Source organism: Haemorhous mexicanus, chromosome 18, assembly GCF_027477595.1.
Source record: "Haemorhous mexicanus isolate bHaeMex1 chromosome 18, bHaeMex1.pri, whole genome shotgun sequence".
NCBI lineage: Eukaryota > Metazoa > Chordata > Aves > Passeriformes > Fringillidae > Haemorhous > Haemorhous mexicanus.
The window spans coordinates 11,178,257-11,191,539 of NC_082358.1; the positions used below are offsets into that span (position 1 = coordinate 11,178,257).

The 13,283-nt window shown below is 40.6% G+C and overlaps 1 protein-coding gene across 3 annotated transcripts in view; it reads right to left on the reverse strand.

Moving 5' to 3' along the window:
• The window catches only part of OSBPL2 (oxysterol binding protein like 2), a 33,204-nt gene that overhangs the window by 14,181 nt on the left and 5,740 nt on the right, over positions 1 to 13,283 (reverse strand). For all 3 annotated transcript variants that reach the window (XM_059862392.1, XM_059862390.1, XM_059862391.1), the window contains 3 exons: positions 7,062 to 7,219; positions 1,208 to 1,355; positions 894 to 969 (listed from right to left, as the gene is read on the reverse strand). In XM_059862392.1, the coding sequence (XP_059718375.1) occupies positions 894 to 969; positions 1,208 to 1,355; positions 7,062 to 7,098 (261 nt within the window). In that variant the 5' untranslated portion in view covers positions 7,099 to 7,219. The remainder of the gene's footprint in view (positions 1 to 893; positions 970 to 1,207; positions 1,356 to 7,061; positions 7,220 to 13,283) is intronic.

Consider the following 13,283-nt stretch of genomic DNA (forward strand, 5'->3'; position numbering starts at 1 on the left):
ATGTGCCAACCAGCTCCGTGCTGATACTGAAGTGCCACACACTCCTTGGAAAACCTCACATGCTTATTTGCATAAAATCTATCTATTTCACTGCAGCAACCACAAATTATTTTTTGAAAGGAACATTTACATAAAGAATAGCACTTGAATTGCTCTAACAGATTTTAGTGGTTCATTTAAGCAGCCTGTTATTTGTGTCAGACCGTTTCTGGTTCCCTCTATGGATAAAAACAGACACAAAGTTCACACAGAGATTTCCAACTCCCCAGGTCTTTTACTACACCCTGCAAATTTGGCTGTTTAATTAAAGTGGCACTCAGGAGCATTAAAACATCTATGTAAGTGCTTAAAATTTGGCAGAAAGCAGAATGCCACCAGATGAAGTTAATGCAACATTTTCCTCACCTTGGCACAGGCAAGGGAAGAAAAATGTTAACCTTAACTAACTTCAACTGATTTGGTCCAAGCAAAGGTTTGAGTAGATAGGTCACTCATCCCACCAAAAGGAGTTTTGAGAGAACAACTGTATCTCCTAGATGACATGAATTAATAAAATAAAGTCCTAAATCACCTTTTGCTGAGTAAAGAATAAAAAAGAAAGAGCAGGTAAGAGAGCATTGTGTCAATCAAACATTTGATTCTATTTTAATGGCTTCATAGGTCTAGTTCTTAAAGGACAGCTTCAGAAATGCCAATCTACATACTCTAACACCTAAAGAAGATATGGAAATAGTACTGTTAATAAATAAATGTTGAGATTTTGGGAGTTGCTGTTTCCTAGTAAAAAAAGGAAAATGCACCATACGTTACTTTGTGTCTTGAAGTTTGAGCAATACAATTAATCATCTGACATTAGGAGACCTTACACAGATGCTTCATTCAAGCTAACTTACCAGTCCAATGCATTTTTTTAATATGCTCCACACACTAAAATCACTCCTAGAAAACATTGGCGCAGGTAATGATGTCCTATAATGGGGAAAAAAAAATCCAACTGTCATTATCAGCCCACTAAACAACAAGCCATTTTCTTTTCTATTGAAGCAACTTAAAAAGGAAGCAAAGCATCACCAGACTTGGCACAGGAAGCAGACACATGAAATGAAACCCCAGAGAGTGGTGATCTCCCACGAGAACAGCAATGCCCCAGAAGGTGTGAGCCAGCACATGCTCCACTCCCATCTTCTCTGCAGCTCTCTCTCTTTACCTGTGTCTCTTAATCCCATTTTCTTGTATCTCTGCTTCTCCGTTATGCTTTTCAGTCCTATTGCTTTGGTGTGGCTCTAGATCAAGCATTTCTGGACCTTTATGATTTGCTTCTGAAAAGTCTCCTGAAGAATTGTCAGAATCAAAGCCTGTATAAAAACCAAAATGCAACAGTTTTCTTAGGAGCCTTACCATGCCACGGAGCGCCACTCACATTTTGCAAATGTCACACCTGAAGTACACTTAGACTTGGTTAGTTTATTTCAAAGAGTATCAGAGTGAAAATCCTTATTAAGTGACTTAATTTCCAGGAGTATTATGAGCCAACTATTGCATTAGAATCATGAATTATCATTTTTCACGCTGCTGAATATAACAGTAATTTAGAATCATAAAAGTTCTCGAGTAGCACCTAATCAGATTAGCTGCATTTTCTTTTTTCCAGAGCTGCACTGTAATTACAATAATTTGTTTCAGTTATGTAGTTTTCCTTCAATTTCATATAGACTGAAATGCTCTGTCTTCTGCCATTAACTTTTTCAGAAAGCAGTACTTCAACTTTATTTTAACCCCTCCAATGGCTGCTTTTGCTGTATTAGAGGAATTCATGCAAGGCACACATTCCAGAAACAAAAAGCTGCACTTTTTTCAGGGATCAAGACCATGGCAATAACATCCAGAACTGCACCAGGAAGCCCCAGTGATAAGATCTTCTTTGGTAAACAGTAGGTGTAATGGGTGATGTCATGTCTTGTCCTGTCTCCTACGTTTTGATGTCACAAGAATGTAATTACACAGCAATAACCACTCCTTGGCACTCTTAGTACTCAACTGGGAAGCATGACAGTCACATATAGATTCAGGTCATTAAAATGAGGACTACCCTGAAACACCTGTCTTAAAAAAACCTTCAGTCAACTCGCAACAAAATACTTCTGATTTTAAAATAGTATTTTAAACCATATATTAGTTTTTTTGGAACCTGTTACAGTGCACGCAGCAAAATAACTTATTAGCTTAACTATTAGTTGAAAAAAAAAAAAAAAAAAAGCTGTTTGGTACAATGCCCTCACCCAAAAATCTGATCAAGATCACACAACAACAAGGAACAGCATCACTTCAGTGAGATTAACACACCTAAATGTAAAAGTAAAGCTTCACAACAGGAATAGTCCACTGGCTTATAGGGGGAATAGTTCTGGTTAATGTTACTGTGATTTCAGTTTTTATATTGCACCTGAAACCCTGCAAATCCTATCAAATGGTCATTGTGTTATCCACATTAGTGTTTGTTTCCTATGATTCAGAATTGTTTTGTCCTGTTCCTGTAAAGCACAAGAGGAATTTAGATTCAAGTATGTATATTATTTATGGACAACAACACGTCATTGGTAAGTAAATAAATGTCAATTCAAATGAGCGTCTTCCAGACAAACAACAAAAATTAAATCCCTGCTCCAGAAAAGGAAGTACATCAGAAGGGTAAGTCTGCTTTTATTGGGCTGCACTTCCACCTAATTACTTTAAAAAAACACCAAACCAAAACCACTATGGTACACAGCCAGATAATCACAGACTTTCAGCTGCACTTTCCACCTTAGCATCACATGACTTATCCACTACAAGCCCATTAAGAAAGCTTAGGAAGATGCTTCTCAATGAAGTTCTAGGTATTACAGCTCTACTAAGAACTTTTATGCAGAGGAAGTAGATCTGGAAGAAAAACAGAAGTGATTTGTTGTAGTTTTTCTAAGTTGCAAAAAGAGCCTTACACCAACTGCCAATAAAGCTTTGAACTTGAGAAACTGAGTAGGTTAGAGTTACTTACAGGACAGTTTTCATACTGAAAAGCCACTGGGAGTGAGGATAAAAATGGAGATTTAAAAGGAGAATAGGAGACCAGAGGCAGAAATACAATGTCAACAGTTAGCTTAATCAGAAGTCCCACTTCAATGTATTAACAGTGAAACAAAAGCTTTTTAAAAGTCTTTAACTTTCAAAGTAAAATACATAAGTTGGGTGCCAACATAAATCTATTTCAAGAGCTTAAAGAAAAGTGACTTGCCAGTAACTTTAGTTCTTTTAGCCTTCCTCTTCCACATCCTGCAAATGAAGCAAGTCCACTCAGAGTGTGCTGCCCATGAGCCAAGGCAGCAGAGGCCCTGCTTCTGAGTCATGGACAGGGACAGCAGCCCTCCCCTTTGGACACTCAGCAACTTCCCTGAGCAATAATTAATTGTCAGCCAAGGCAGAAAGGGAATCAAAACACCTTGGTACTGAGAGCCCTCAGACCTAAAAAAGGCATAAGGAATAGGGATAAACATGCTGGAAGTGCAGACAGCAAGTGGAGCAAGAGGTATTGTTTTTCTTTGCCAGAAACTAACCATTCTCCGCTTTCCAAAAAAAGTCCATTGTCACAAGCTGTAGCTGATGGAGGCAGCTTGGCCTTTCACAACATCAGCAATTCTTACACAGCCACTGATTCAGTCTGATCCAGACAGAAGGAAAATGTATCAGTTTGGCAGATAACCTCACTTCCTCCTCCCCACGTGAAAGCAACAACAACCTCACAAATACACCTGGCTGGATGAACCAGCTGAGCCTCATGGGCACAGAACACATTTCTGTGGAACTGCAGGCTAATATTTAAAAAAGCAAAATTAAGTTATTTGTGTTCTCAAAAATAAATTACCCTGGTAAACAGCCAAGCATTCTTCTGCTTTGTGGCAACACTTCCACAAAACACTGGCAAAAAGATACCTGACAATATTAATGAAGGATACAGCTCAAAAGAAGTCCCTGATGGCACACAGTCTTTGCAAAGTCTGTGATGGCATTAACACACCCAAGGTGACAGAGATCACAGCTATATGCTCCTTGTGTCACAGAAAAATTCAAAGAATCTGAAATTCATCTAAGGATTGACCACTTTTATCTGGATCCAGCCTCAGAGAGGGTGGCCACTGGAATGTGAGAAAAAGCAGATTCTTGGCAGCTGTGATGTCTGGAATTAAGTGGGATCACAGGTAACATTCCCTAGGGGAGTATTCATTCACCAGGTAAGGCTGTCAAGTGTCAGCAATGCTAATAACCTCTGACTGCAAAGAAACTTCTCCCCGTGGAAACTTTGTCACCAACTCATGCATCCCCTTGATTCATCAACACCCCAGTCCATGCTGCACCTTCCCAAGTGCCATCATCATCCAGTCAGGGACAAACCATGTACCAGGAGGATGATTCCCAAGCACACAGCACACAATTCCCTCCCATGACCATGTCTTTTGGATGAGATGGGGACAGTGTCAGAAACAGGAAACTCCTCAGCCAAGGAGTTAAATCCAGCACTATAAAAATCAGGGGTCTCCTTAGGAGACATTCGTATTCTACAAGTGGATGTCATTAATTAATAACTATGGAAAAGCTGGGATTTCCTCAAGGAGTGAGTCCATACTACCTTAAAGGAGGCAGGAAACTCCCACAGAGTTCAAATGCCCTAAAGCCTGGTTTACTCCCTACAGGAAACAAACCCCAGCACCCAATTCCTAAAATAAGTGAACTTTGGGAACACACCACAGCTCCTTCTGGAGAAACCAGGGCCCAGCATGCAGCAAGAGAAAAGTATGGTGCACACACTGTTTTCATCTCAACACTAAAACACAGCTGGAAAACGTGCTGGTTCCTGGCAGCCACATCCGAGACCTAGACTTTGAGCAGATTAAGCACATCTGAAAGCAGCTTCTGCCCTTCTGCTGATCTGACCTAAAAACAAGGACAGCATCCTTGGAAAGAGCAGACTGAGGAGCCTGCCAAGGGAATTTAATTTTTTTTAATCAAAATTTCAAACCTCAGATCCTGAAGTTTTCACTGGGAAACGTGGAAGCTCACCTTGGCTCAGAAAGGATTGTGATTGTGGACTTGATCTCCTAGGAGTACTGCACCTACACCTGCCATGTCCAGACCATTAAAAAACTCAGAGACTGGCAGGCACTACCAGGACCCATTAACACCCAAAAAATTCACTAAAGCACCACATGAAAGATCCACAGTGTTAACAGGAGCAGAGAGTTACCACAGACATCAGCAGCCAGGGAACATGAATGCAGAGAGGCCCATTTACAGTGGTTCTTGGTGTCACATTTCTGAATGACCTGGACAAGACACAGCCACAAAGAACTAGGTCTGACCTCACTAGGTCTGTGCAAATAACTCATCAAACTGTCAGCATCTCCTAAAGCACCCAGCTGGAGAAAGGCATTGAGCACCTGTCCTTAAAGACAGACAGTCCTGAGGGAGAACAAATCTGAAGCAAGTATTCCAAACCTAGCACTCCTCTTAAACCAAGTACCAGGCTCCAAGAAACACATATAACATATATATAGATGTAAAAACTTATCTCTTGCCAGCACTTCCCTGTGGAAGAATAAGATGAGGATGCAAAAAGGAGTGCCCACAGAACTGATACCCAACACCCCAGCCCTGAGCACAGTCAGCCAAGACTGCAGGTACAAGAACAGCTCAGGTACAACAGCTCAGGCACCACCACCTGGAGCACTTGCAGGGCGAATCAACCTTTTGAGGTAGGGGAGAACAAGAGGAGGAAAAGGAGAGAGGACAAAACCAGTGTCTAAATGCAGATGAGTCAAACACCAAGGGCTGTGCAGTTCTGCAGCAAGGGACAAAGGAATGCATCACCAACAACACAGACCTCATCTTTAGAGGTACATCTCTTTTCACACCTTTTCCAGTGGAAAAAAAATCTAGTTCATTTATGGCAGTGAACCTGAGCTCACCATTATTAATGAAACACAGAAAGATTTTAATGGTACAATGGTTTGCTTTTACAGATGAATTTGGAGTACTAGTCCCCATCACTCCCAGCTGGCATGAATGCAAACCAAATTTCCTCTCTCCTCTGTGACATAATTGTGACAAGTCCTGTACAGTCTGCTGCCAGTCACACTGCTTCACCCAACCCCCTCTGTTTACTCCTCACATGAATTTCCAACCAACCATGTCTGTCTACCTTACCCACTTCTATCTACCATGCTGCTTCCATTCCTGCAGCTTTCACACTTACCATTATTCTCTTTCCATCCCTGTGATTTTGCATTAACTACTGTACACTCATTATTTCTCATTTCACCTCTGCTACAGGATTTCTTGAGAGACATTTCAGTGGAAATCTTTAAAATTGTTTGAAATCTTTAAGAGGATTTCCTTTTTCTTTATTAAAATACTTCAAGCATTTTATTTCACCACTAAAGCCATCTAAAGCTCTTATAAATAACTATTCATCCTCATTAGTTGAAAGCAAAGTACCATTTGATAAACTGCTCAAGTGTGAAGTGATTCATGTTTGCTTTTTTAGAGAAAATAGGATTGCAAAGACTTTTGGCTCCCTATCTTGAAAACATACTTTTACAGCAATTTGTTTCTGACTAGAAAAACATTTTCTACTTCAATTCTTTAGGATAAGTTTTCCATTAAAATAAAAAAAAAATGAATACAATAACAATAAAAACAACCCACAGGAAATACTTCACCTTTCAAAGGGTCTGCTTCTCAAGCTGTTATTAAATTGATTTTCACAGAAAATAAAAGCAAGACCTGGCCACTAAAGGACTGTTATAGTGATGAAATAATAACTGGCATTAAGCTTTAACAAAAACCCCCTCATTTTCAAGCCTGAACATGAGCTACAATTTTCCTCTTCTACTTTTCAGAAGACAGCACTACAAGTTTTACCAACCCAAGTTCACTTTTATTATTAACAGCCATATATTACCATCCCCCCACCACACACAGAATGCAATTTATAGGGGTTTTATCCCCTTGGCACCGTGCCCACCACTCACCCGTAACGGCATCATAAAACTCTTCTTCACTGTTCATCCTTCAGGGTGAAATCTGGTGCAGCCACTGCAGCTCTCTCTAATGCATCCTTGAACTTGATTTAAAGTATCTGGATGCTGTCAGGGTCTCCTTTTGCAAATATCCAGCTGCTTTAGATGATCTATTTGACAAGACAGGGAAACAGAATTAGCAGCTTCCACATTTCTCCTGTGTACAAACGCTCACACTTGACAAACACTAATTTTCCTGTTTCTTCCTGTGCAAAAGATGGATTTCTGCATTCATAAGTAAACAGCTTTCTTTGATAACCACAGTAATTTTGAAGACAACTACTACCTGCCACAAGAACAGCTGATCTACTGTCACACTTCTCTCTGTATAAATACTTCATACACATTCCTGTAAAATGTATCTTATTTACAGCAAGTTAAATTTCAGGCAAGTACAGCTAGAAGGAGCAGAGAACTGACAGAAGAAAAAGCCAGCTGGCAAACCAAAAATTCTCCTTAGCAAGAGGATAAGCCTTACTGCATCTTTAAGCAAGATAGCTGAGAACAAGAAAGAACCTTGGTATCTCAAAGTCTGACCACTGCATAAAAATGCTGGGCCTGACTCTACATCAGGCAGCCAATATGTAGTGACCCTGAGAGAAGTTTTGTCAGGCTACTGCTGTGCACTCTCCAAGAGAAAACTGGAGATTTTTCCCTCCAGAAGGAATGTAAAGAACCAACAAACTTTTCCTCAGTAGAACCACACACTCTGCAAATAACTTGCAGATTTATGTAGCATTCCAGCTCTACTTTATGGATGGACTAAATTAGGTTTTTTCCAGATGGTTGACAATGGTATAATGCAAATATTTGTACCTCACCCAATTTTAGTTTAAGGAGAAGAATGGGAAAATTTCATTTTCATTCTTACAAATGTTCACCAGGTTCCAACCATGAGCCAAGTGCACAGCAATAAATGACAGCATAGCAATGCTATCAATATCTCCTCCAAAACAACCTCAATCTGTCAGTCTCAATTTTTTCTGATCCCAAAGATTCCACTGCTTTTGTGACAGTAGTTTCTCTAGAGTAATTATAATTGCACAATCCCATTCCAATTAAGAGAAACAAAGCCAGAAGTGCACTCTGCTCCTAGGAGAAGAGTGCACCGTGTTTGAAGCCAATTCCTTCTTTTTCTCTGCAAGAAACCAGACTGTGTTTCAAGTCTTTTTCCCCTCACTGCCCAGAACAAAAGCTGTTTGAATGTCTCACATACACACAGTTCTTCTAACTGTCCACTCAGAGGGAGGAGTTAAACCAGCCCATTATGGGACTCATCTGAGTTAATGAATTTATTGTTTGCCTTGAAGTGGTTTATGTCTCTTTCAAGGATAGCTATTTCAGTTTGTCACTTTTCCCTTAGGAACCTCCCATCTCCTTGCTACTATAGGATTTTATATCAATCTCTGCACCAGCAATATCATATTTAAAAGTCCTCACCCTCCAAGTACTTTTGAAGATGCAAGACATTTATGCTTGCAACTGTCTGCAAGCATTGCATCCTTCTAGCAAAACAGCTGCCAATATTTCCAGAAGGAAACTTACATATGTACAAGACACAGCCCTCTCATGATCAGGACTACAACTACATTATTTTCTTCATATTTTCTTGCATCTTCCTTTCTTCTGCTTAGTCTTGTATAGAAGGCATTATGAAATAAAAATTATGACTTATGAAACTGTCAAGTATCATTAAGAGCCTTAGAATAAATAAGGTCGTACAGATGAATGCCAGTTTCTCCTCTCCCCTCTCCTGCACAATAATAATTGCATTACAAAAGGCCTTGTGAAGTGGAACTACATCCCACAGTGTGCAGTTTCTCTGCAGAGACAACAAAGCTTTCCTATAAAAACACTCACCAAGTACAAATGAAGTGACCAGAATCAGAGACAAATGAAAAGCAAAGTTTTCTTGTGCTCTCCTGACATCTACCTCACACCACACCTGAAGCTCCCTGCTATTTGAAAGTTCAATCATATGTCTGTAAATTATATACAAAATATTCATTGAAATCACTTTAAATAATTAGTCACAAATTGTCCTAAGGTGTTAGGAACATTTTTAAAAAGAAAAAATAATATATTTTGCTGAGTTACACTATAAATAACTTCCCACTTGCATCACTTCTTTTACATTCAGTTCTTTTATACAGCAGAGATTAACATGAATTTGCATGTAGCTGAACACAGTGATAACAGCATTCAGCTTTCATGAGCCAAAAAAATGGGATTAAATCCTGCTCTCCTACTAAGAGCAACAGCAAAAGTTAATTTTAACTAGGCTGAACTACCAGAAGACAGAAACATCCTAGTGGCTTCATATTCAGCATCTGTAATCTGGATTTCCTCTTCCATTCCCTGATGTTCCCAGAAGAATTCACCTGCACACCAGCGAGGGTGGTTAGCAGCTTTTATCAAAATTGCCATTGAAAGAAGGCTGCACCACTCCTGTGTCAGACAGACCTTCAGGAGCTCAGGCCCAGCTGCTCTCCTGGAAAACCTTCCATACAGCATAAATATCCTGTCATGGTCTCACCTTTCAGTCCTACAGAGCTGAAGAAACACAAAGTCTGTTTGGACATTTTCCTGCATACACAGTAATCAACAGGAATGTAACAAACAGGTTTCCACACAGACTCCACTTGTTGAGAGAACACTTTCAGCAGTTGAGTTTGCTGCTTTACAGGCTAAAATTATCTTAGTGGGCTTCACTTTCCAGGCAGGGCCAAGGGGCTGGGCCTGGGTGCCCAAGAGAGACACCCAGAAATGTGCTTTTCCCAGGGATCTCAGCCCAGATGCACTCTCCAAACCATCTTATCAAAAACAGGGAAAAGCTGCAAGTACAGGCACCTTAAGAGAACTGGAAAATCCTCATTTAATGATAAGAACACACCCCTGGCCACAACCAGGATGGATTTTGTGGTTAACAGGATAAGCAACAAAGCTTATCTACTTCCTCATATTTAAAGGCTATGGATTGGTACGAACTAATTTATTATGTTCCACGGCCGGGGATGGAATGAGATGATCTTTAAGGCCCTTGCCAACCCACACCATCCTATGACTCTGTGATAACCATTAAAACTCCTTTAAATTCTCATAGTTCATCAGAGAGGATCACACATTCCTGACTGATGACCATGGACAGCCCCTTTCTTAAAGGACATGAGGATTTTGCAAATGGAAAGGACAAAACAAAGTACACAGCTGAAGTAAAAACTGCAGGAACACATCCACAGCACACCTTGAAATAGGTTCTACAGAGGGGAGGGATGACTCAGAATTCCAGAATTCCTGCCTTCCAGAACTAGGTCTGTCACAGGAGAGGGAACAAACAGAAAGGGCAGCTCCTAAACACCAGAAAGGTCCAAGGAGGAGCTCAGGAGCAAACTCCCTTTTCCCAGTGACCCCCACAGCCTTGATGCAGAGCGTGTAACAAACTATTCACACCAGCCACAGTCCCAGCCAGGGCCCATGACCAAGGAAGAACAAAGTGGTTGTGAATAATGTCACACAAAGTGGTCTGTCAGGCACAGAGCTGAACCTGTCACTCGGCAGTGACAAGCCCCAGTTGATGTGGCTGCCAATAACACGCTCTGCATGCAAAGCTCTCTGCAGGTCACAGTGTCCCCTACAAGGTCACAGTCCCCAGCAGTAGAAGGCACACAAATTCCCTTCCAGAAATACACCAGTCCCAGACTCTGCACAATTCCTATTTTAAACCATTTCCTCCCACTTGAACTTATTTTTAAAACCAGGACAACAAAAGCGCAAGACTTTGCAAATCACTCTATAAATCACTTTATAAACTGCCTAATGTGCTCCAGGCATTCTGTGACATGCATGTGAGCATCTCTCTGAGAGGAGATGCACATTCCACCTTCAGGGTTGCTCTCCAAATCCAGTGTGTGGGAACCCACTGCCTTTATCTTGGGAAATTAGTAATCCCTCAAATTTGTCACTTCGTAGGCTTGTTCCCTCTCAAATTTCATTTTTCAGGAGAAAAGTAACAAAAACAACCAACTTATTTCAACCATGCTCCTGGATCCTAGGAACTTATACATCAATTAAAGAACCCCAAAAACTTGTACCCCTGTAAGAGTTTAAACCTGTAACTACCCTAAGTTAATTCACTGACTAGTTCCTCTATCCTAACTTGTTCTTCCAGGTTAATCCTCAACAAAGACCCAGCTGGATAGCCAAAAGTTACTCCTCCTTAAAGAAACATTTACATTTCTATAGAAAGAGCAGCATTTACAATGAGTGGCTCACTGGGCTGGAATGTGGCTCAGCAAGCTCAGGTTTGAAGCTGGCTGGGGACAGCTGCAGTGCCTTTTTGCTCCAGACCTCAAGATGAAATTTCTCATCATGCAGCATCATGGAAAGCTTTGCTAACATCACCCTGCTAAATTAAAAAAAATTTTTTTTTTTTTTTGCTTTGAAAGTACATGTTCTAGCTCTACATGACATATAAAACACTTGGTTCCATTCATTACACAGATATTGAATCTACTTGTGAAATCCAGAAGCAAGTAAAGTAAAACCAAGTAAAGAATCAATAAGCAGCCATTAAAATAACCCCAGAGGTTCACCAGCACGAGCAGGTAGGGTGGTAGGAGTTCAATACCCTGGAATTGAGAGTGCCACCAAAGAATTCCTGAACTAGCACATTCATCAGCTTTTTCACATGCCTAACAAGGTTTTGTTGGGTGTGCATTTCCACAGCAAACTTTAAAATCATTTGAGTTTCTTAACATAAAAAGAGAAAAATCATAAGTAATTAAGAAAAAGGAAGAAGGAAAAAAAAGTCACTTGGGACCTTCCTCATGAAAAACATTTTCATTACTTTGATGCGACAAGGACAAGGGAGAACATGAATTTTCAAACTGACAGAGGGCAGGTTTATATTTTATATTAGAATGAAATCCTTCCCTGTGAGGGTGCTGAGGCCCTGGCACGGGGTGCCCAGAGAAGCTGTGGCTGTCCCTGGATCCCTGGCAGTGTCCAAGGCCAGGCTGGATGGGGCTTAGAGCAGCCTAGGACAGTGGAAGGTGTCCCTGCCCATGGCAGGAGATGGAATGAGATGAGCTTTAAGGTCCCTCCCAACCCAAACCATTCTGTGATTCTGTGACATCCTGGGTTCAGGATGTACCTTCCATCCAGAAAGAGACTCCCAAAGAGCCAAAAAAAGATCAAACATCCACATCCTTCATAAAAACAGCAAAAATAAGAAATGGGGAAAAAAAGAAAACAAAATCCCCCAGTGTACAACATGACTGCTGGAATAAGAGCCAATCCCATCATCTCTTGAGTTGCCAGCTGAAATAAAACATAGCTGTAGTACTTCAAGGGACAGAAATAAATAACTTGAACTAACAGATAAATATTCATGTGTGTTTAATTCATACACATCTCCTGAAAACATCAAACTGCAGTGTTTCATCTCTGAATGAAAGCTTCAGCAAGGATGAATCTTAATTGACTCATGAAATTAGGTTACCAGCAACACTGGATCTAAAACATCCACAAAAATTAGCCAAGAAGCAAATTTCATTGGCAATTTAGATTAACTGTTACATACCTAAATTCTCTTCAGCCAGAGAACAGCCACACAGACAGCAGAACCCAGGAGAGGATTTTCTTTACCAAGTGAGATTTGTTTCTTAGTACAAGGTTTGAATGTAATACCATCTGCCAGATGTCTTGGCAAGATAAAGTTCTCTGCAACCACAGCAAGAGAAGGGCAACTTCCTTCTCAAATATGTTCAATAAAGTGCAGAGAGGCTGAATGAGGAGGATCAGCTGAACACTCAGCCCACTGTCACTTTTCCATTTCTTGGGAGATTGCAGCTGTCCCTACCACAGGCTTTTTTGTACTTGGGAGTTATTAAATGGCCTGGGGACAGTTCAGTGCCAGCACTTGAAACAATGATGACAACAAACTGAACATCTGAAAGGTTAGCTTTGAACAAATGAGCTGAGCCATTTATGACAGGCAGAACCACCTTCTGTTCCCTCAGAAATACCAATTTTTGGTGATGCTTCACAGGAATTAAGGGACAACTGAAACACTACAAGTCTGGCTTTCAAAGGAGCAAATGCCACAAAACTTGTTTCTGCATCAGAACAAATGACAGTAACTGTCCCACACACTAATCACTGTCCCAGCCCAAA